At 37.4% G+C, this 22992-nt stretch overlaps 8 protein-coding genes across 8 annotated transcripts; 1 reads left to right on the top strand and 7 right to left on the bottom strand.

The window, feature by feature from the left end:
• Positions 1-266: 266 nt before the first annotated feature.
• On the bottom strand, positions 267-1251 carry LOC106419095 (abscisic acid receptor PYL5). Its single transcript, XM_013859856.2, has one exon. The coding sequence runs from the start codon at positions 996-998 to the stop codon at positions 384-386; it is 615 nt and encodes a 204-aa protein (XP_013715310.2). The 5' UTR covers positions 999-1251; the 3' UTR covers positions 267-383.
• Positions 1252-3769: 2518 nt separating this feature from the next.
• Positions 3770-5858, bottom strand: LOC106419013 (dehydration-responsive element-binding protein 2A-like). Its single transcript, XM_048742602.1, has 2 exons — positions 5563-5858; positions 3770-5353 (listed from the first exon to the last, which is right to left on the bottom strand). The coding sequence occupies exon 2, from the start codon at positions 5342-5344 to the stop codon at positions 4334-4336; it is 1011 nt and encodes a 336-aa protein (XP_048598559.1). The 5' UTR covers positions 5345-5353; positions 5563-5858; the 3' UTR covers positions 3770-4333.
• Positions 5859-6716: 858 nt separating this feature from the next.
• LOC106419221 (laccase-12-like) lies at positions 6717-9305 on the bottom strand. Its single transcript, XM_013859979.3, has 6 exons — positions 9107-9305; positions 8849-9000; positions 8393-8637; positions 8173-8301; positions 7147-8091; positions 6717-7046 (listed from the first exon to the last, which is right to left on the bottom strand). The coding sequence occupies exons 1-6, from the start codon at positions 9200-9202 to the stop codon at positions 6916-6918; spliced, it is 1698 nt and encodes a 565-aa protein (XP_013715433.2). The 5' UTR covers positions 9203-9305; the 3' UTR covers positions 6717-6915.
• Positions 9306-11213: 1908 nt separating this feature from the next.
• Positions 11214-12083, bottom strand: LOC106419184 (PRA1 family protein B3-like). The gene has a single exon (XM_013859939.3). The coding sequence runs from the start codon at positions 12081-12083 to the stop codon at positions 11436-11438; it is 648 nt and encodes a 215-aa protein (XP_013715393.2). The 3' UTR covers positions 11214-11435.
• Positions 12084-12222: 139 nt separating this feature from the next.
• LOC111201517 (cytochrome b-c1 complex subunit 8-2, mitochondrial) lies at positions 12223-13257 on the top strand. Its single transcript, XM_022693671.2, has 2 exons — positions 12223-12588; positions 12997-13257. Exons 1-2 carry the CDS (start codon positions 12419-12421, stop codon positions 13043-13045), a joined length of 219 nt encoding a protein of 72 aa, XP_022549392.1. The 5' UTR covers positions 12223-12418; the 3' UTR covers positions 13046-13257.
• LOC106419061 (heavy metal-associated isoprenylated plant protein 36-like) lies at positions 13258-14308 on the bottom strand. The gene is made up of 3 exons (XM_013859815.3): positions 13876-14308; positions 13706-13781; positions 13258-13587 (listed from the first exon to the last, which is right to left on the bottom strand). The coding sequence occupies exons 1-3, from the start codon at positions 13882-13884 to the stop codon at positions 13439-13441; spliced, it is 234 nt and encodes a 77-aa protein (XP_013715269.1). The 5' UTR covers positions 13885-14308; the 3' UTR covers positions 13258-13438.
• Positions 14309-14728: 420 nt separating this feature from the next.
• LOC106419023 lies at positions 14729-15792 on the bottom strand. Its single transcript, XM_013859768.3, has 3 exons — positions 15331-15792; positions 15067-15136; positions 14729-14977 (listed from the first exon to the last, which is right to left on the bottom strand). The coding sequence occupies exons 1-3, from the start codon at positions 15697-15699 to the stop codon at positions 14934-14936; spliced, it is 483 nt and encodes a 160-aa protein (XP_013715222.2). The 5' UTR covers positions 15700-15792; the 3' UTR covers positions 14729-14933.
• A 1487-nt stretch (positions 15793-17279) lies between these two features.
• On the bottom strand, positions 17280-19232 carry LOC106419030. Its single transcript, XM_048742604.1, has 2 exons — positions 19050-19232; positions 17280-18728 (listed from the first exon to the last, which is right to left on the bottom strand). Exon 2 carries the CDS (start codon positions 18716-18718, stop codon positions 17417-17419), a length of 1302 nt encoding a protein of 433 aa, XP_048598561.1. The 5' UTR covers positions 18719-18728; positions 19050-19232; the 3' UTR covers positions 17280-17416.
• Between the last annotated feature and the right edge of the window lie 3760 nt (positions 19233-22992).

The following is a 22992-nucleotide window of genomic DNA, read 5'->3' on the forward strand; positions in this document are numbered from 1 at the left end:
AAAATATGTGGACACAAGGACCAGCGACGGAAAAAAAGTTACCAAGTCTATCGTGTTAACAATAGTTTGATGCAGTGAATTCAAATTCGTTTATAAACCAACACACTCGTTTACAAACAACACAAACGGTGAAGACAAAATGAATAACAAACAACAAGCTAGAAATTAAACACAAGTCACAAAGTAACAGATTCAAATGAAATGTTATTATGTACCAATCCTAAATCCATTTTTTAATGAATCCCTCCAACAATATTTTGATTCCCAACATAAATCTACGAAGTCCCAAACAAATTTTCTTCCATGTGATGATCGAAAGAAACATCCAAAAGAAACATTAAGATAGATACATAATCGCAATTAATAAAACTATAAAGACAAGATTATTGCCGGTTGGTACAGCTTCTAGCCAGAGACTGAAGGTTGCACCGGACGATGGTATCAACGAAGCTAACTGTCTCCTCCTCCGTGTTTCCCGGTGGCACATCGACGATGTAAGACTCGACCACCACGGTTCCTTCGTCGTCCGACGCGTGAAGTGTCGTCACCGATCGGTAGTTCTTTAGCCTGTGGTCCCCACCCACGACGCTAAAGCTTATCACGTGACGCTCCTCGTCCAGGATCTCGAGCCTCTCGGTGCTCGACACCGCCGGGAGTCCGGACACAACCATGACCTCCCGGAGATCGCCGGCGTGGAGCCCGTCCCCCTGGACGATACGGCACTGCCTGATGAAGTTCTTGTACACTTTAGGATTATCGAAACGACGCACGAGGGCCCAGACAGACTCGGGAGGCGCGTGGATCATCTGAACCACGGAGGAGCAGCACTGGTCCGGACCCACGTCGTGTGTGTGGTGCATCGCCACGTGCTCCGGCACATGCATACCGCGCGTGAGACATACTCGTCTGATCAGACCATCGGTTTGGTCGTGAGTCTGCAGCGTGTGGAAGCCGTTCGTGGCGTCCGAGCCGTGATGGAGCTGCACCGGTGATCTCATCTCTTCTCTCTCTCTTTTCTTCTTGTTCTCTCTCTTTGTTGATTCTCTGAGTTCGGATGAGAAATAATGGATTCGTTTATATTGGTTGATGAGAAATTAAAGAAGAGAGTTCTTTTGATCTTGTTTGCTGTCGGTTGTCAAGTTGGTTTTGTTTGAGAAATTTTAAAAGTGATGATCAACTTTTATATAAATAAGATATGAACATATTGTGTATTTTTATATATAAAAATATGTTTGTAGAAAGATAGAGATAGCTGGGAATGTGAAGGATTTGTGTGTATATATATAGACTCATTTGTGCGTGTATATGTGACCATTGCAACCATCGTATCTCCCATGATTTTTTACCTTAAGACGCTTCCTTTGTTTCCTATTAAACACAGCTAATTAAATTGATATATTCCAATGAATATTCCTTATTTTCCATCCTGATAAATTTATATTCTAGAATCTACAGTGTTTAACTAGAGATTCCATCAAATAATTTACTTCTGTAAGAAGAGGTGATCCCAGATTTCATTTTAAAGTTCAAATCATTAGTTATAGTAAAAGATTTTCTATTACTATTATATACTAATTATTTACATGTTCTAATCTATTCTTACTAACGGTGACAAGAAACGTGTACAATATATCAGTCCAGGGAATGAATGATCAAGATTAAACCATGTTTCGTAATTCCTACAACCAACTTAGTTAGTTTATATTTTAAGAAAAAAAATCGTGAAAATAAGAATATACATTTACAAAATGTAGACCGTAAGGTAATTAAGCAACACATGAAATCTCATTAACTAATTGTGTAAATCACAATCCATGCATGATAGCCATGGGCATACCGCATATGGCTAAGTAGCTCAAAGCGACATACATGCATGAGCACACGTGCATGCACAGATGTTGATGGGTTAATTGTCACATATATGTGTAAAGAATGTTGTATGTATATATGGTATATATAGATAGAGACATATATATATATATATATATATATATATGAAGTATCAAGTATAGATAGAGAGAGAAATTGGGAGGAAACTAGGAAGGTGAGACCTTATCAAAGAGCTTACGCCGGACTATGCAAGTGGATGTTGCAACTTGCAATCTTCTTTGGACTTAGTTTAGGTGGAAGATTATCCTTTCCCTTCTTTTTTATTTTCTCCATTTCTTTTATTCTTGTTGTCATTTTAATATTATATTATCATATAGTACCAAGGTTGTTGCATCGCGACTTTGTATGCTATATACATATATATCTTTCTTTCAAAGATTTCAATCTTCTTATTATAGTGACGACATGGGCATGATACTTTACATCAAGTTTCATTATATTTTTTCCTCTTTGTATAAATTTATATAAACATGCAGACAAGCTAATTTTGTTTAAATTTGTGGTATATACGAAAGAAATCGTTTAGATGTTTGATAATCGGAATTGAGATTTGTAGTGGTAAATTTACAAAAAGTCTAAAACTAAAGAAACTTGAGCTCTTTATGTGTATAATATATAAAATAAGAAAATATTATGGGAGTTCCAAATAGTTCGATCTCTGTTTATCTTTTGAAATTTTCAAAAAGACAAAAAAGAAGAAGCTGTCCGAGACTTCTCTTGGAGATAACTACAACAGACTTCACTGACCAATTTGTCTGTATTCTTTACCTTTTGCTCTTTTGATATGAGGCACGTTCTTTTTCTAATAATAATTTTACAATATTAACAAACTTATTTTGTAATGAAACCATTTCCCATGTTACAGAACATATGAATATATCTTCGAGGTGGATGATAAACATCTTGTAAAAGAAGTATCCTATATGAAATATCGACTTAAAAGAAGTTTGAGATTATTTTAACGAATCACAAGACAATTTAAATATGTGTTCAGATTGTTCGTTTAATAGCTGAATAAAGGGTGTTGGAAGTGGATTAACCAAATCTATTACATACAAAAAGGGCCTGTCAGTTCTTGAACTGGATCTAGCTTAGCAATTGGGTTAGAATAACAACGAATCACCCACCTAACAAATCGTATGACCTGGTATGTTTTCTAAGTTGTATGTCCACATAACAAAAACTTGATCAGAAGTTTGGCCGAATTGATATTATAAATCTTATCCTGTCTCCTGTTTGCATAAAATTAAACTCAACTAACTAAAAAAAAAAAACTAACTAAAGTCCAGTATATAGCCGGAATGCTAAGCAAGCCACGATCAACGTTACAGAGTGACATACGAACGTATTACCCCCAAGTGAACAGGAAGATATCAGCTGCACCTAATTCATGAGACTTCAACCGCAACGTGACTAGATCTGACAAGCTATAATCTTCTCGCAGACTGTAGACCATAGTAATGATGACAAAAACGAGTTTTTCAAGTTGTTGTGAATCAGGTATTTTCGTTGCTTTCAAATTTTGGCAGTGCGTAAATCGACACTTGGGTCGTTGCTTTAGGTGCCTCTAGTGACTATTTTATGGTTGTGGACCAGTGTATGCGTCAAACATGTAAAAAATTCGGGAAATACGGTAGAACCGTTTTCATCCCAACCTCACTATTCCCACAATAAGCCCATAACAATTCTTTAACACACACATCTACGCCCATAAGAAGAAGACTCTAAAGCCTTAACTAACTAACGAGACCCAGTATAAGTAAAGTACAATCTTTTCTTTATTACTATACTAGGTAATGACCCGCGCCTTGCGCGGGATGAGAGTATATAAAAATAAATAATATACATTTATATTTTACATCATTATTTCAAATTTGCATAATTTTACATTTGGGTTATATTTTTATATTATTGTCATGTGAATGTGTTATAAACAACATTATTGACGCTTTGGTATGTGTCGAGAGTATATAAAAATGACATTGGTGAAGTTTGTTTAAATAGTAATCGTATGAAGTCCTGAAATTAATAGGAACGATATTGTAGAATTAATAAAAATATCTATCTATCTATACTATTATTTGAGAAGTGAATTTGCTTATTTGTCATCATCTCCATAATTTTAAGAAATTTTGCTTATTTCTCATATTTTAATAATTTTTAGTTGAGTCATTAATTCATTCAGTACGATAATATTATTATTTGTGACAAAAAAAGATAATATTGTTATTTTAAATTAAGTAGGGATATGAAACATTATCTCACAGTATATACTTTTCTTTTTTTTTGGAACATATCTCACAGTATATACAATTCTCTAGGAGTTATCAGTTTTGAGAGGGTCTCTACATCACTAAAAACTTAGATAAGAGTCTCAACAGTCATCTGGGATAAAGCCAAATCAAACAAATCCAAAGACATCATCCAACTGCACCCCACTGTCTCAGTTCTTCACATCCAAGAAACTCAGATCGAAGAAGTCACTACCATCTTGTGCCTCGTGCTGCAACGGAGACAATCTGTAGTTTGAGCCAAGGCTTTGCAGCTGTTCCTTCTCGGGTTCAGGTAAACCTCCTCCAACATTGTCTCCCAGGCATTGGCTCTGCTTCGTGTCTGTAAAAATGTCGCCATTTAGATCACCAAGAAGCTCAGAAACATCAAACATCTCCAAAGAGTTCCACTGATTCTGATACAGATCCGCAGGCCAACCGTAATCTGAAACAGAGAGTGCATCCGGCTGTTTCTGAAAGTTCCCTGCTGCAACCATCTCTTGTTCCTTCTGTTTCTGCTTCTCCTCCAGAAGCCCAGTCCAATACTCCTGTTCGATCTCGCTCAACCAATCCTTGCTTGGAGTATCTACAGCGGCATGTACATTAACATCCATCTTCATCTCTTCTGCACCCTCATGGACATCATTCTCCACACGAGCCATGGGCGATTCACAATCCGCATCCTCTGTTTTCACATGAACAACTCCGGGAGTCTCAACCGTACAAACCTCAGACCGACTCGAAGTACTCGCCACATCAGAAACAGAAGCCTGAGGGAAATTAACACGAGCAAGCGGACCATACATAGCCTTAGCCGCCTCATCATAAGCAGCCGCAGCTTTCTCAGCTGTAGGGAAAGTACCAAGCCAAAGCCTGCTCCCTCTGTTCGGCTCCCTAATCTCAGCAACCCACTTACCCCAAGTCCGTTGCCTAACTCCCCTGAAACTACACCCACCGTTCTCAGGTCCTCCTTTGCCTTTCATACACCCTTTCTTCGACCCCTTCGCAGGAACTTTCCGTTTCTTGGTTGGACTCTCTTGTACAGTGTCGTTATACTCTTTCCACATCTTGATCCTATCAGCCACTGTAGTACCATCACGCCTACTTCTCGTTTTCCTTTTCTTGGTTGTATCAAATTCAGTTTTATTATGCTCGTACACTGCCATCTTTGGTCCCACAAGCATCAAAAAAACCTACAAAACGACGACGTTTACACCTCAGCACACTAATCCAAATATACAAGAAGCCGAATCTGATTCTATCTAAACGATCTCATAGCAATTTGATTCGAGCTTCCCTATAGTTAGGTAATAGACCTAATTAAGCTTTCTCCAGTTTCAGATCGACATAATGATGAAATTGAAGCTAAGGAAAGGTGCGAAGAACTCTAGAATCAACATACCTATTGATCGATGATTGAAATTCAAATGATACGCAAGACGAATCGCTTCCTTGTTCACTATTTCGCGTCTTCTCCTTTGGGCTAAGATAAGCTTTTATCAGAAATTGAAAATATCTACTGACGAGAAGGATCCAGGAGTATTTATAGCCTTCTCTAGATATTTCTGATATTTATCTGAGCGAGAACTAGTGACGTGTCGTTATTTGATTCGGTCCTCTTCTCCGGTTGACGAGTGTCTCCGAATCTTCTCGAACCACCCGAAACGCGGCTGTTGTTCTGGAAAAGTGAAATTGAAAAGGGTTGTAGATAAGATCATATGAAATGCATTATTTTTTTATACTTTAAATTTTTTACATTTTTGTTGTAAAGGGTTCAGGAAAACAAAAAGGTAAAGTGTTTATTTGTCAATTAAAAAGTCTCACTAAATGTTATTTTTTTCTGAGAGGATTAAATGTTATTAGAGACGTGTCAAATGGTGAAGCTCAAACTTGGGTGGCTTAACTTCGACCAGCCATGGCCTTTGCATGTGCGTCGTGTGTAGTTTTGATACCACGGCCACTTCATCCACTACGTGTCTCTAACGCCCACTGATGATGTCTGTCTACGCAATCGCCTACGTACTCCAAGCCCATATGCTCCTTTTTCAATCCCCATTTTTCTCATTGCACATGAGGTATCTATGACTAATTGCGTCTATTTAAGCCCATTAAATATTGAGTGGGTTTTGTTGACACTAATAAATAAAAATTCATTGAAAATATATTTTTAAATACCCAGACCAAATTTTATTCTCAAATTTTACTCTTTCGGTTTTTTAATCCATAATTTTATAGGTTTTTTTTCTCTAAATTATATGGCATTTCATTTTTCTATGTAAAATTTATTAACAACTAATGTTATATAACCAATGATACTGTATATTTTATTTTATTATTAGTTGGATGGTGGTTAAGTAAATAATTAATTTTTATTTATAAAATGGAAAATTAAATATTTTTTAAGTTATGTGCATGGTTCTAAAACGTAATTTATTAAAAACAGAGGTATTACATATTTTCACAATGAAGAATATATCTTTGAAATCTCTATTGGAGCCATATATTATCGATTGTCTTTGATCCACGTTGTGATTTCACTACACCTCGCAAGCTATATCATTGTGCTCAAAATCAATATAGTGAAATTTCTTACAACAATTCGTAGAGACAACATGGACTATGATAGACATTTGCACACTAAGCAGAAACAAGACTTGTGTTGCACAATTACATTTTAATCCAATACAACACCAAAAATTCTAATAGCGTCTCCTTTGTTGGAACTATAATCTCTGTGATGATTTCGACCGTGATACTAGCAAACAGGTAGATCATGAGGAGCAGCTTCAAGAGTCTCCAAGTCTCCAACACCATTCTCGACCAAAAACGCCATACCAAGACCCCATTTGATATGAACATCTAAGTGACAATGCATCAACCAAACCCCTGTTTCATTCAGCCCAACCAAAAAAAAAATATTCTCTCTAAATCATTTGTAACAATTATTACTACAAATGTTCAATAATCAATAACCTTTGTAACTTACCAGGATTATCAGCCACGAATCTGATAACAGCCCATCCATTAACAGGAACAGCCACAGTGTTTCTAAGTGGAGGATCAACAAGGTTAAACTTAGAATTATCTTTCTTGGGATTGAAGTTACCAAACCCTTCAGCGACAATGTAGAAATCGTAACCATGAAGATGAATAGGATGATTCTCCGACGTAACAATGTTCGTGTCCTGTAACACAATCTGAACTCTCGTTCCATACTTGAGTTTATACAGTTTAGTACCCTTAACCGGCTGAAACAGACCCCTGCTAATATTATTTCCGGTATAATCGAATTTAACCGGCGGTTTAGCTGGAAAATCCGTCGTGAAAACGCCGGGAATACCGTTGGAATGCGCTTGCAAGAGCGAGAAGTTCGACGGTAGAACAAACGAGACGTTGTTCATTGAGGCGGTAAACCGGGTTCCGTTTAAGCCTTGGCACCGGTTCTTGGGAAAGTTCTTGGGACAGTTATCGAGGCCTAAGCCGATGGTGAAGAACAAGTTCTCGTCAATTGTTTTTGGTACGACGACGTTTCGAAGAGATTTGAATTTTCTTGAGAATGACGTCACGGTGTTCGTGTCGTTGAAGGCAGGCAAAGACGGTGTGATCGGTAGAGAAGTTTTTGTCGTGTTTCTGTAATGGAGAATGGCTGTTGTTGTAGTGTTGTCAAACGGTGCGTTTTGAGCGCTTTGGTATGCTCTGGCTGCCATGTAATAGCGTTTGGGCGGTTGGTCTGCGGTTAGAAGTACGTCGGTGGTTTGACCCGGACCTAACATGAGGACCTTTGTGGTGAATGGTTTGAGGTAGGATGCGTCGGCTCCGACCACAGTGAGTTTGTGGTTAGCCACCGTGAAAAATAGTGGTTGGTTTAGAGCTGCGTTGATCACTCGTAGTAGACTTGTTTCACCTGAGTTTACCGGTACTACAACAGTCTCTGCAAGTTACAAGTGTAATGTATTATAGCATTTTCAAATACGTCAGTCGGATATCATATACTATACAGTTTTTATTTTACCTTTGTTTGAGCAATTATAGAGATCACCGGGTTGACCATTGATGGTATAAGCATCGGATATATTTGGAGCAGCTCCGGTTCGAGTTGCTTGGTTTATTACATCAACGGGATTTGCATCCCACCATTCCCCTGATACACAAAATTGCCATTTTTTATTTAGCACATTCGAAAATTTGACAAAATGTGTACGAGAATTGTTTTGGTTTGGCACGGTATATACCGAGTACGAGAGCGGTTTGACGGTCCGGTTTAGGGAAGGGAAAAGAGGAACCAAGGGCTGGGTGGATGATGAGTGCACCGTAGACGGTGGCTCGGAGCCAGGAGCTATGTGCGTGCCACCACAATGTTCCTTCTTGGCCTTGGATAGTGAAACGGTATGTGTAGCTCTTTCCGGGTCGGATTGGGCATTGGGTCACAAATTCAGGCCCATCAGCCCATCCAGTTCTCATCTGCCTCACACCATGCCTGTTATTCATTTTATAAATATTAATATTTACAAAACAAACCTAATAATTTTGAATCAAAACTACAAAAGCGAAAGAAAAACCTTTATAACGTTAAAAAAACTCTTATTAAGACTAATTTCATACCCTTTCATAAATATTTATTTGATTTTTTATTATTATTTAAACTTTATTTGTGGTCTTTTGTCTAAATGTATATTTTTTTAGCATACCAGTGGATGGTGATATTGTAACGGGCACGGTTAAGGACTTTGACTTCAAGAGTGTCACCGTCATTGACTTCAAGTGTGGGTCCAGGAAACATTCCGTTAACGGTGATAGCATTACGGGTCTTGCACAGCCTCTTCACTGGTGTCTCTTGTATCTTTACACACACGCAAAACAAATATGACAATTAGTTATTAACGAAAAAAATTACGTGTTAATCAATATGGACATGCAATTTTATTTTTATCGTAATGAAAACGTACGACGAAGTTATGGTGTTGAACTTTAGCGATGATCGATGAAGCGGAGAGAAGGGAACAAAAGAAAAATAAGCAAGAGAATGCGTAAAGGGACGTCATGGTGTGTGTTTTAAACTTTGAGCTTCAATTTTTTTCTGAGGTTAAGGTAAATGAGGTGATTACGAGATAGATGAGAGGATGGTTTGAGTGATTTTGGAAGAGGGAAAGATTCTATTTATAGTGAAAAATTACATGCGAGTTATGTATTAATTTTATGTGGTGTTTGGAAGAATTAGGTTCTAATTATTCAAAAGAAAATTAAATTTACCGGTCACCAACATATTAAAGTGTCTTTATCAGTTCGTTGGTTATGTTTTTGCTTCCTTTCACATTTATCATTGAAAACCATGGTTTGATTTTTTTTTAACTAACATTAAAAGTGTATTTAGACAAAATATGTTAGATAGGATTAGATTAAACACCTAACATAAAGATGATTCCAGTACCAAATAAATCTCTGGATGTTAGACAAAAAAATGATAACAGCCAGTATCACTGAAGTTTATTTAGCTGATAAAAACTAGTTGATATTTAGATTAAAAATTAAAGTCATGGAAACATACTTAATTTTATGAATGATTATATATATTTGCATAACCATGCTTTGCAAACTTGTTCGACGCCCTAGGTTTTAAACTTGAAAAAAATGTTTTAACTTATTTTATGTTGCTCCCTTTGAAATTGAGAATAGAAATTGAGACATTGAAAGGGAACAGACTTAGGTGAGGGGAGTAGTTGCACCCAACACTCGGCATAATTTCAACAAAGTTTAGTTGAATTGAACTCAAGTCATTTCATATCACGTCTAGTGTGCTTGCGTCTCAAGCTTCTTCCACAATTCCTATGCTTCTTTGTTTTGCAAATAAAATGATCATTAACCATCATGAGTTACTTCACCTGTAGAAAGTTTTTGATAACTTGATACCAAGTCGACATAAAATATATTTTACCATACAAAACTCTACCTATATAATTATTTTTGGTCTATTTTTTGTTTAGAAAAAAGTCTCCATGTTTATAAGAAAAGTACTTAATTGTTTAATAACATAAAGTAATCTACCTTCTCTCCATCTATAAATCATTTTGATAAAAATCTAACTTCAGAAATACTAAGTTCAAATTCTTGATAGGGAAGATAAAATCAAACCTCGTATCTCAACAGGAGTATGAAGAACAAAATTCAAAAAAACTAAATAAAAATGCATATTCAAACTCCACATTCAGATGTTCAGAGATGGAGAGGTCATATTAGTCTAACTATCTCATGATTTCATTTAGTTGTAGTCTAATTATCTCATGATTGCTTTTGGTTGTATATTAACAAACTTACATAGGAATAGCATATGCATTCTAGTAGAGTGTAACATTCACTAACTGCCAAGAAGAAAGGCACCTTTTCTCTTGGAGTAATTCAAATCACTCATTATGCATTTTAACAAACATTCACGATAATCTTATATGCTACGCTATTCTTTTGTCTCGTCGTTTCCTCAGTTGTGTCGTTATTTCTCCCTTTTATCTCCCAACAAAGTCTGTACCTGAGATTTGTTAATATAGCCGGTGTGACACTGACATTTTTGGTCGGCACCTAAGATCAAATCTGACGAAATAACATTCTGATAAGAGACTAACACTGTAACAACTCTCCGGATGAAAAATAGACCACAATGCATGTATGTAATATCTTGACGTAAACTTCCGAACCAAGTTATTAACATTTCAACACGAACATCATGATCAGATCACGGGGTATTCCACAGAACACAGTGCCTATTTTTTTGTAGTTGTTGTTGTCAATCACGCATGTAAAACCACAAGACATGGGGTTATCATTATAATCAATAACAAGAAACTAATTGCATATTTGCAAATGAATTAATTGTCTAGAAGCAAAAAGGTTCGTGAAGAACTGAAAAACACAATGTCACAAGAGCTGTATATGAAGCGAATCGTTCTACATGTTCTTGTTAATGATAAACTGTGAAAGCAAGTTTTGTAAGATCCTTACCACAACAGTCACTCAAACCTAATAGTAAATCGAGATTAGATCATATTCTTGCACTAAACACCATAGAAAGCCAAAATCGATGCCAAAATAGTAATGTGAGAACTGTTACATACTCGAATCATGTTCAACAATGGAGGTAAAAAAAAAAATCAGAATCTTGATTAACCAACAAGATCAAAACTACATTCCCCCCTCTATCGATTCTTAGAGAAAAAAAAATAAAACGATCAATAGCAAAAATGTATCAGTTTGTCAATGTAGATATGAATGCTTAAGAGTGCCGAATCAAACACGAGCTGACGCAGGAGCCGAAGCGGCGGCAACTGCGGCGGAGGTAGCGGCTCCGCTGAGGAAAGACAACAATCCGATATTCGCAGGCTCCTGCTCGTCCAAGAAAAGATCCTCCGGGGCTCTAAACGCGCCGTGTAAACACACGATTCCGAATCCGATCATCAGAGCAGTGGTCAATAAAGATCCGACGCTGGTCAAGAACACGACGACGATCGTCAAGATGACCAAAACGGCGAGCATTTCGCGATCCGAGAACGTGCGGCCGAGGACAACGAGCGGCTGATCGGACTGGCGGAATAGGTAGAGGAAGATCCACGCGCCGAAGAGGCAGAGGAGGACGAGGAGAGAGAGGGGATGCGAGAGGAGCGAGAGCGCGAGCACCAAGGAGACGATCGTCACGTAGTTCACCTTGAAGTAAGGGATGTTCCTCCGGATCCGGGAATAGGCGTCGGCGAGAGAATCCGGCCGCGAAATCGCGCTCCGATCTACGAGCTCGAGCCACGGACGTCGCTGCGATAGGCTTTGGCGGATCGACGCCGAGAGGCGGGAGAGGAATGTGCGGAACGCCGGTGTGGAGACGGGTTGCTGAGGTGGGGAGCCGCCGGAATGATCTGAGATCGGCAACGTTGACGGATTGGCCATCGCACGGATGCGCGTGGGGGAAATCGGAAACGAAGAAGGCGCGTGGAGATACAGAAGACGCGTATGATTTACGTTACGGTTATTTGATTCGTTTACATGTTAACGTCAATGATCTGATATAAACATCCTCACCAAAGACCGCACTAGTCTGCAACGCAGCATCTCAACCGTCCACGTGGACTATAGCAAACATACATTTATCGACAAAGAATCTGAGGCCCGTTACGATAAAGCCCATTTAAAAAAGCCTGTGTAATATAAACGGCACCGTTTTTGTGGCTAATACGCTTGATATAGCCGTCTCGAAAGGTCTTCCTCGTTGCGTAGAGTCGAAAATGGGAAAGCAGCCGGTGAAATTGAAGGCGGTGGTTTACGCGTTGTCGCCGTTTCAGCAGAAGATCATGACCGGTCTATGGAAGGATCTGCCGGAGAAGATCCACCACAAGGTCTCTGAGAATTGGATCAGCACTATTCTCCTCCTCGCTCCCGTCATCGGAACCTACTCGTACGCTTCTCTCTCTATCTCTCAATCAATCGATGGATGGATCTGTGTATGAAAATTTTGGATCTGATGATTTCGAATCTGATTGTTAGGCGATGTAGAGGTTGTGGTTGAATCGGAGATTGGCAACTCAGATTGTTTTAGGGTTATTGATTCATGAGAAATTTAAATGGATTGAATTCGAATATTGGATCCAAGATGTTAAATGGATAGAACAAAGCTAGCTGAATCCAAATAGGGATGATTGATGATAGTAGCAAACATATTTTAATAATATAAATTATTTATGAGTTCTGATTGTTATATGAATCATTGAGGTGGTAGTAGTAGTAGTACTTAGCCAACGTCTTATTTGTATATAGCTTTTTGTGGAATTAACTTTTGTATGTGTAATGTGCTGTGCATACACAGGTATGCTCAACACTACATGGAAAAGGAGAAGCTGGAGCACAGGTTCTAAGCATGGAGATGGTCTGACTACACAAGAACACCCATTTCTTTCTTTATTTTTCAGTTTCCAAAAGACAGTTTGTTGTTTTCGCAAACACTCGCGGAAAAGCGTTTTTTGTTGAATAAATTTGTTTATTTTGTAACAATGCTCTGAAGATTTGATCTCCAGAATGCAATTGCCGAAGGGAATTTTAGTTTGTTGAATAAAGTTTCTGAAAGACATGATCTAAATCTCATTTTATTTGTATGCATACAAACCGTACGATATAGTCTATTGGTGCATTCGAAATTTTACGTAGTGTTCTGTAGTTAATCCTCATGGATTCTGATACAGATGCATGAAAACAACGGCCAAAACTGAGCGTAGGTACATATAGAGTCATCCAACTATGCTCAAAACTCTCTAGTTGGGGAAGAGGGTTTGATTGGCTTGGTCCCATTTAACAGCAGTTTTCCTCACCTTTTGAAGAACCTTAATGACTTGTTCGTCTGTTACATTTCCAGTGACGGTCACTTTGTTGAGCTGTGTGTCCACATCGTATGTCTCTATATCTGTAATTTACAATCTTGTAGTATTATTATCTAATCAACTATATTAGTCCACATATTAGACAATTATAACTCGGTTTTAACAGATGATTCTAGGAGATGGAGATTATACAACTGTTACCTTCTATTTTCTTAATGGCTTTCAGTATTTTCCTGATGCATTCGTCGCAATGCAAATTCACTTTCATCTCCACAACCTGTCCATCAGAAATAATCATATCACAAATGTTAGCATACTTTGCATCAAACACAATTTGGAACAACCACTTCCGTGTACACGATCTTACTTACATTAGTCATCACGCAGCTCTCTTTAAGGAATAAAATGGCTTCACGCAGTTCCTTGTAATTCGCTTCTACGAGTTTAAAGGCAGAGAAAAACAGAGTATGTGGAGGAAATGTTTTTGTTGCTTAAAGAAACTAGAAGTGCATCACCAACATATAAATATATGATTTTGTGTGGTAAAACGACAAAAAGAGAGAAGAAGAAGAAGGAGAATGGGATTCTTTGCGTAAAGGATGGAGAGTTTGTAAACAGAGAAAGCCTAACTGGCCTCCACTCGCATATAAAAATTGTTTTTGCTTGCCGCGTTTCAGTAAAATAAGGGATCAAAAGTCTACTCCTTTTTCATTCGACCGTCCGTTTAATCCTTTCGGTCGTTATTCAATACTTCTACCTAAAAAGGCTAAAACTGATCATTAGATCAGCAGTTTCAATCAATATGTTTTGTTGGATATACCTATTGCTGCCATTTGGCTATTTGGTCATTTTTGTAGCTTGCTAGTCCAATTCTTATTGTGAACTGCATATGGCTATTAAGTGTCCATTATACATTTATATGCAACCTTTACTTTTAGTTAATCTTATGTGAATTTTGGAAAACAGAGAATTCGTGATCCAAAAACAAGATCCATCCTACAACAGATGCAACCAGCTGGCACAACTATCTTTACCTTTCATTCAAATCCACAAACCTAGAGTGTAGATTCCAAATCTGGAAGACGTAATGTCAGGTGGTCTAACTGATAAGTCAACTTTTGATACTCTTTTGCAAACATGGAAGTTAATTTTGATTCTGCTTTAGGGGGGGACAAAGAACTATAAATGACTGGCAAAACCTATGGATACTACAACGAGTTAAGCTACAGTAAAATAACTTCACTGCGTGGTAATAATGACAATGACAAAGATCATCATGACTTAGCCATCTTTTAAGCCATTCAAATGACAACAAAGCTTCAAAATATGAATAATATAGCAAGAAGATACAATCAAAGAGGGGAGAGAAACTAACAAATCAAAGACACTGGTGATGATTCCAGGATTACAAACATTCAAAACGTCATTATCATTCTTTCTTATCATTGGAATCAGAATCGCTTGCATTATAACCTGAGAAAAAAAGAGATCTCACAGTGAACAACAACTCACGATTGATAATCTAAGAACATTATCAAAGATGCAAACAAGTTAGTTCTTACCTGGAGGCTTATCACTCACTTGCCAAGCTGATGATCGAGTTCTTGAAGCTTTGTTGATCCAAGCACGACCCTTTCATCAAACAAACACAAATAACATTCCAAGTCAGCAAAACAACTTCCAACCACGAAGCATATAAAAATGTACATTTCGAGACAAAAATTCAGATCCCCAAGAACGAAACTTTCGCTAAGAATTGCCAAAACTAAACTAAACCCACATCAATTAGACACAAACCCAATCGAAAAACTCGAAAAAGAGAGGACCTTGTGTTCGTCTTTAGGGATCCCATATCCGCTGCAATACATCTGCCCAACCAAGACCTGCATACCAACGTCTCCCGATTTGGCTTCCTTGAGCGTGTCCTGGAACCACCGCCTCACGCAATCCTCCACGACCTGAGCGAGAGGAACCCGAGTCGGATCCGAACCCGGAGGAGCGGGATTCGAACCCGAGTGCGATCCCGCCTTCTCCAGCTTAACGAGATTGGAGTAATCGCCGAGCTTCGTCTCTCTCGCCTTCTTGACGAAGACTTTGTTACGTGGAGGAGTGGTGGGTCGTCTGCTTGGATTCTCGGAAGAAAGTCTAATTGCCAACTCTGCGAATCTGACCGTACTTAGGATCGATTTCCCCATTCACATTCATTCACCCAATTTAGGGTTTTTGCAATATTTGTTTTACACAAAAGGATCATTTATTTATTTATTTTTCTTTATATTTTTTTAATTATAAAATTTGGAATAGAAGCCAATGAAAACATTATCATGTATTTTAAAAATTCTGAATACCTTACTTTTCAGCTCTTTTTTTTGTCATTATTGTATTGTTATTATCTTTTTGGACTTTGTCTAAACAATGTTTTATGGAGGAATTAGCCAACTACTTTTTTCCATGTTGCAAAAAAAAAGAAATGTTGCAAAAAAAAAAAAAAACAGCCAACTATTTTTTTTCCTTAAAATTTTTAAATTTAAGAAATGTGTTTTACTCGGACAAGAAACTTCATTCCAGTCTGAAGTTATGGAACCCAACACAAAACAAATATATAAATTAATTATTAAGCAATGAATACACAAATACATAGTGTAGGAAACAAACGAAAAAAAAGGTTGCAACAGCTAGAAACATATGGTAGTAGTTAGTCACTCACATAGTCACATGACAAAATGAATAACAAGAGAGAATAAATATAGATTAAAAGATTGATTGTGTTACAATAAAAAAAAAATTAAAAGATTGATTGTCTTTGTTCTTAACTAAAAGTTTTCAAGTATCTAATGCAGGAGGAGTACGTCGACATCTGCTACCAAAGCTGCAGCCTCGGTGGTAGGTATTAGCCGGAGTTTTCTTACACGCAGATGCATTTGGGTTTTTCGGACCACATCCTGGTATTGTGCCTGATCCAATTCCTCCGTATCCTATATGACGTTTCTCAATTAGTTTCCTCGCATCTCCCATTTCAATAAACCCTGATATAATCATGCTAATCATGATTACAAGAACAAAAATAAGAGAAATGTTATTATTGTTTGTAGTAGACATTATTGTTTTTCTTTTCCTCAACAATATTTATTTGTTTCGTTGCTATGATTTTGCTTTGAGTTGCTGAGTAATTCACTAGGTTAATGAACTCTTAATTTATAGTGAAAGATCAATTGCTAAATAAAGATATGTATTTTTTTTGTTTTTGTTAAAACAGCAAAGAATATTCTTGAAAGGTATATGTGAATATGACAACAAACTCTTCACTGTTTACAGAATTCATGAGCGATCAAAAATCAATTGTAATTTAGCTACTACTCAAGAAAAAACAAACTGTTCTCTATGGTTTTTCTTTCCAAATAGATATAACCTGCCGGTAAATTGCTACGTTCAACGGCTATCTTTTGTTTCTTAATCACATTCGTGTCTAATATATAAAGAGAGGTCCAACTCTAATTAGTACGAAACATTTTAAAAAGAAATCTAAAAGTAAATTTATAGGAGTATAAGTTCAGCCTCTTAAATCCAAAATAGACAATATCGTACTAATCGGACAATAAAGAATTGGACATGAATTCAACAATTCAGAACTTGTTTGGCTCATTCGTTCGAGTAGCTTATGTGGAATTCTGAAAACCGACTTATTTTATTTAGATTCCATACATTGTTCCTCACCTCTATGTTGCATTTTAACTTGAGTATAAAACCGAAATCCAATTGAGCTCAAAATAAAACATATCAAAACTTAAATTCCATTAGAATTAGAATGAGCAAATTAGAAGTTAAAGATAATGCATGAACCGTAGTATAAACGTATCGATCATAGAACCAGGTTTTACATGCTTTCTATTTCCCTCAAAACCAATAAAAGCTCTAAGTAGCTTCTCTGTGTATGAACGGAGGAGAAGGTGGACTTAGAGCTTCATCACCACTCGGTCTGCTCAAGCTAATAGAAGAAGAGCTAGCCATAGTTGTATTCATCTTCTCAGGCAAACAACTCGGATCCACCACACCATCTTCATCAACCTTGATCACCTCCTCCTCTCTTCTTTTACAAAGCTTATCCTCCACAATCTCATAAGCATTAGCAGTCCTCACTTCCTGAGCCAAAGAGCACCAGCAACAAAACAACCAAAGCGTACAATCAGCAACCGCAGGCCTCCCGCAACAAAAGCTATAACCCGGCAACTTAAACCTCTTCCTCATCTGAATCCTCCAAAACCCACCGTATAACAAACCAAACACGCAAAGCACAATCCCCATGTATCCAAGCCCTTCTCTAACCACCTCGTTGTCGATGTTGATAGCAGCCAAGTTGAATATAAAGAAAGGAGCCAAACAGAAGAGAACAAAAGTGGCAATGTGAACGTACATGTTCCCAAACCCAATCCTCTCCATGTTCCAACCAAACACACAGAAAGTACAAAGCAGCGAGAGGTATGAAACTTTAATATCTTCCCATATGTCAAGAACTCCTCCTCTCCACTCAAGATCACTCTCATCATCCCTAGAAGCAAACGAGTATCTCCTCTCTAGAGACACCTTACTATCCACAGGATTCTCCTCGTCTCCATACTCTTTCCCAAGGGGGCTAAGGATGGTGTACAAACCAGCAGCAGCAGGAGCAGCTATCGCAAAAGACACGCATATACCTACACCAACGGGAGGTCTCTCTGATCTTCTAAACCCCAAGTTTAAACCACAAAGCGCGTACTGCGCGAAACAGTTTAAATGAAGCAAGAGAACAACCACCATCATGTGGAACCTTTCGTTGGGTTTGCGAGCTCCCTTCTCGCAGTAGACCTTCTCAAGCGCTTTAGCATCATCTTCTTCTTGCTTCCAACGACAGAGGAGGACGAGGTGGTAAAACCGTTTCGGGTGCTGGTACAGACACATGAGAGTGAAGAGTGCGTTGAGGATTTGGTTGTTGACTTCGAACCAGACGTCTCTCTGTGACTTTTTGGGTAAGACGGCGTTTAACATGCCTGTCATGACCATGAAGAGGATGGCTCCAGAGACGGCGACTACTAGGATCCATAAGAAGAGAGCCATGTTGAGTGGGTTTCTTAGCCATTGTTTGGACATTTTGACAAGTGAAGCCCACTTGATATCTCTGATTCTTTCGCGGAAGTTGCTGCTGCTTGAGTGTGAAGCTTCATCTCTTTCTTCTGTCATTCTCACAAACCTAAAGGGGAAGCAAAGTTCAAAACTTTAATACTAGTAGACACATCAGGCAACGAACCCTAAACCACCATTAAAGTTCTCAACCTTATCATTTAAAACTTCCAGGAAAATAAAAGGTAAAGGTGAATCCTTTACTGAGGAAAGATAGTCAAAGGCATGTGCTTTGAAAGGTTAGACATTTTGCTAACAAAGTATGAGAGAAAAAAAAAAGAAACAGTAAAGCAGAAAAAATGCGAAAGCGATTCGAGTGAGAAGATTCCACATTCAAAATGAATAAAGTCTTCAACTTTGACAAAAATAAATTAAAGAGAGGGGAAGAAACCTTGATTTTTTGGAGCGAGTTACATGCCTTGAATTGGAATTGGCTACACTGAACGAAACAGAGTCGGATTAAGAGGAGGAATTTTTAACAGAGAAATGGAGATATGGGTTTGATGAAAGAGCAACCAAGATCAAAGAGATGGTAATTGAAAACTGATGAGAGACAATTGAAAAGAGGAATGCGCATATAAAAGAGAACGTAGTTTTCGTCACCTGTCGTGTATCTTTAAAACAGTTAAACGTATATGTCACCCGTTATTTTTTATGACATAAAATATCTCCACCGAAGCTTTTTTTTTTTTTGAGTAACTCTTTTCAAATCTACTAGTGTGAGTTTTGTCATTTTTCTGTTTTTGAAAATGGGAATAATTATGTTTATAATTAAAATCAGTTTATAAGTAGAAGTGTTGTAAGTTGTAACTAATTATTAAAAAGTTATTAAATGTCATATTTTCTGTATAACTGTAAAGGAAACAAGGATAGTCTATAGATCGTGTTCAAGTAAGGAAACAATGTGGGTTGATGTTTCCTTGGCCCAACAAAGTAAAAGCCCAACCATTAGGACCATTCGAAAGATACAAATAGATGCAATCAGAATCAATTCAGCTACATACGTTACCCAATCAAATTAGCCATACTTGAATACAAGGAAATACGTATTCTAAATTTGCATGATGAGTCTCAACTGAAATTTCTAGAATCTCTTTCAGACAACAATCTTTTCAATAATGGAGAGTACTTGCATTTTGTTTATCACATGGTTTATAATTCCAGGGTTCAGTTGACCACACGGAGCAGCTAGCCTAGCAAGTAGCAAGCCTCTGAACTTCTCTCTTCCGTTTTAGCCAAAGGTGTACAAGATCCGAGAATCGTTTCCTACTATAAAAGTTAATTTACACCTCAAATCATTTTGTAGTGTATTCACACTTGACCGTAGAAAATATACTCATATGTGGTTGCTATTAACATATAAGATTCGTAAGAGCAAAGTTCAAATATTCTATATCAAGTAAGGCCAAGAGAAATATATTGGGGAAGTTGCATATTGCATATTTTCCCTCTACCCACCCACCCAAAGCGTTTACCATCACCTCACCAAAGTGTTGATGCAACGTATAGAAGAATCTGCAGCATCTTGGTTACATAGTCAAATATTCATATCCAAAACTATAATATAAAAACACATATAATCTCAGTGGTGTGTTACGTAGTACATACATGGTTTGGTTACTTTTTCTCTTTGGACAAATAATGGAAGACAACATATATGGTTGACTTGGTCCGATTTGAAAAAAATGTTACATAAAAATAATATTTCGAAAGCTTGTGCCGTTAGGCGTCTACTTTCGGCTTAGAATCTTGAGACTTTGAGATACCATACACATAGAAGCCATCGAAGCCAAACCTTCTTTCGGTAGTTTTTAAAAAACAAAAAAAACAACGTGCTTGTGTTTATATTTTACAATGTTATAAAGGATTATCTTAATATACTGTTATGATTAACTTATGATTGCTGGCAAAAAAAGATTAACTTATGACTTATGAGTGTAAATTTGTGTGTTGATATATATAAATATGTGTGTTTACTCATATACTTGAATTTATAAATTTTAGAAAATTATTTGTGTAAATGCAGAATTACAATGCAACTAACAGAAAATATACTGTTTACGTTAATTAAAGAAACTTATTTCTGTTAAATAAGTAATTAGGGCATGCATATGTTTCATACGTTTTTTTTTTTTTTTTTTTTTTTTGTAATAGGGCATTCATTTAAAAGACAAAGTACAAGATGTGATTTGTTAGATCACATAGTTTGAGAAAGTTAGATACACAAAGTAAACATTGAAAGAGCTATAGAAACCCAATGAGTTATAACCAGGGGCGAAGCTACACCATAGAGTATGACTGCACGTGCACCCACTGTTATTTAGGTTTTGAATATTTTACATTAAAAATATAAGGGAAAATGGCTTAATTGGTCAAGATGCACCCGTAACTTTTGAAGAACCTGAGTTCGATACACCTATTTTAACTTATATATATCATTATATATAGTTATTTAATTTATGTGCACCCAGTAATAAATCTGGCTGGCTTCGCCCCTGGTTATAACAACTCTTTAGTTTAACCAAACTTGGAAGGTTTCTTGTGCGCTTGATTAGGAACCTCGACCCTTACGACCTCGATTTCCTCGTCCACGAACTGTATGCCATTCCATCTCTTGGTACCTTTGTGTAGGCTTGAGCAGCCTACCCCCTCTTGACACACTTCCATATTCATCCATTTGCTCATTTATATGGAAATCACTCTCCATATTAACATGCTCTTGGATGAACTTGGTTGAGGGAGGGGTCGTGTTTGTTTCATACGTCTTTCTCCAGGATTGAATCGATTGATGCTATATGTGTAAATGCTTCCGTTAGAGTTGTCATAATGAAACTCAAAACTATAACTCTGTTTCTGTTGAATAAGTAATTAAGTGCATGTATATGTTTCATGCGCGTCTTCTATGGGATTAATGCTATATGTGACTATGTGTAAATGATCCCGTTATAATTAACCACGATGAGACTGATCAAAACCTAGCTATAAATTTGTATAGACCATCGATTTCACATCAAGTACTGTATCATTCACCTTCGTGTCAATATTAAAATACGTGGATTAGATATATTTTGTCATATTGTTAGCAATTCGCACACCTGTTCCTTATATATTTTGTCATATTGTTAGCAATTCGCACACCGGTGGGAATTGCTTCTGGACCTCTAGCACCTTGGATCCTATGGTCTCTATGGCTTGCTAGAAACAACCGAATCTTTAATAATAAAGACGCTACCCCGGAGGAAGTGATCACAAAAGCTATATCAGCGGCGCAGGAATGGCTAAGAGAACAACAGACGGAAGCCACATCATCTACCAGGCCACCAACACAGCGGCCCCCGGAACCCACAAACGCTACCTTGCTCCACTCGGATGGGGCTTGGCGTGCAGATTTACAACTAGCGAGACTGGGATGGACAATTGGCGGAGGAAACCAGACTGGGTCCTACATGGCACACTGCCACTTTGTTAACTCCCCACTGATCGCTGAGGGACTGGCGTTACGGGAAGCCCTCTCCTGCTGCATCACCAAGGGTATCCGGTGTGTACTATGCAAATCAGACTCTCTACAACTCATAAGAGCCATCAATGAAGAAGTACCCAACTCAGAGATCTATGGCATTGTCTCTGATATCTTAAACTTAGTCTATGCTTTTGAATTTGTTTCCTTTGTCTGGACTCAACGATCGGAAAACAAGGCTGCTGATGCTCTTGCAAAGCAAGCCTTGTTGAACGAAGTCTTTGTATCCACGAACCGTGTTTTCTAAGTTTCTAATGCTAGTTTGTGTTACAAAAAAAAAAATGTAGCTTCAACGGTTACAAAACTAAGAAATGGGATTTTACACCCAAAATTAAAAGCATTTTGGTATTATTCTATATGCGACTAAATCCACCTCCTTTAGTTACTTTTGACATTTTCTATATATAAGTAATTGATTATTCAATTTCAAATGATCAATATATGCTGCAAAGAGTGTTTAAAGTTTCTTTGTAGCAATAATTTTTACATCCTTGACCTTGAGACCCTTAACAAGAAAATTCATATATTTTCTTCATCTCGAAGCTTAGTCATGTATATGTCTCTTTCCCTGGTTTTATATAGTATATTATGTATTTTCCACATATAGTGGTATTGACAGTAAGTATAGCCCAATATATCTAATTTAGATTTGAAATAAGCAAACTTTAACCTAACGTGATTGTAATCTTGGTGGTTTTGTAATCGTAGTTATTGTTCAAATGATTTAATAATTACAAAATAAGACTAATATTGCTAATTAAAAACATAAATGCTTAGAGTATCGAATTAATATTCACAAAGCCTAACATTCTTAATG

This window comes from Brassica napus, chromosome A10 (genome assembly GCF_020379485.1).
Source record: "Brassica napus cultivar Da-Ae chromosome A10, Da-Ae, whole genome shotgun sequence".
Taxonomy (NCBI): Eukaryota; Viridiplantae; Streptophyta; class Magnoliopsida; order Brassicales; family Brassicaceae; genus Brassica; species Brassica napus.

Coding starts and splice junctions, on each gene's coding strand:
- LOC111201517 (XM_022693671.2), top strand. CDS start 12,419: ATGGGAAAGCAGCCGGTGAAATTGAAGGCGGTGGTTTACGCGTTGTCG. Junction 12,589..12,996: donor CCCGTCATCGGAACCTACTC/GTACGCTTCTCT, acceptor GTGCATACACAG/GTATGCTCAACACTACATGG.
- LOC106419184 (XM_013859939.3), bottom strand. CDS start 12,083: ATGGCCAATCCGTCAACGTTGCCGATCTCAGATCATTCCGGCGGCTCC.
- LOC106419030 (XM_048742604.1), bottom strand. CDS start 18,718: ATGACAGAAGAAAGAGATGAAGCTTCACACTCAAGCAGCAGCAACTTC.
- LOC106419023 (XM_013859768.3), bottom strand. CDS start 15,699: ATGGGGAAATCGATCCTAAGTACGGTCAGATTCGCAGAGTTGGCAATT. Junction 15,137..15,330: donor TCCCTAAAGACGAACACAAG/GTCCTCTCTTTT, acceptor GTTTGATGAAAG/GGTCGTGCTTGGATCAACAA. Junction 14,978..15,066: donor AGTGAGTGATAAGCCTCCAG/GTAAGAACTAAC, acceptor TTTTTTTCTCAG/GTTATAATGCAAGCGATTCT.
- LOC106419061 (XM_013859815.3), bottom strand. Junction 13,588..13,705: donor AGCCATTAAGAAAATAGAAG/GTAACAGTTGTA, acceptor TGTAAATTACAG/ATATAGAGACATACGATGTG.
- LOC106419095 (XM_013859856.2), bottom strand. CDS start 998: ATGAGATCACCGGTGCAGCTCCATCACGGCTCGGACGCCACGAACGGC.
- LOC106419221 (XM_013859979.3), bottom strand. CDS start 9,202: ATGACGTCCCTTTACGCATTCTCTTGCTTATTTTTCTTTTGTTCCCTT. Junction 8,092..8,172: donor CTATAATTGCTCAAACAAAG/GTAAAATAAAAA, acceptor TGTAACTTGCAG/AGACTGTTGTAGTACCGGTA. Junction 7,047..7,146: donor ATTCGTGGCTGATAATCCTG/GTAAGTTACAAA, acceptor TGAATGAAACAG/GGGTTTGGTTGATGCATTGT.
- LOC106419013 (XM_048742602.1), bottom strand. CDS start 5,344: ATGCTTGTGGGACCAAAGATGGCAGTGTACGAGCATAATAAAACTGAA.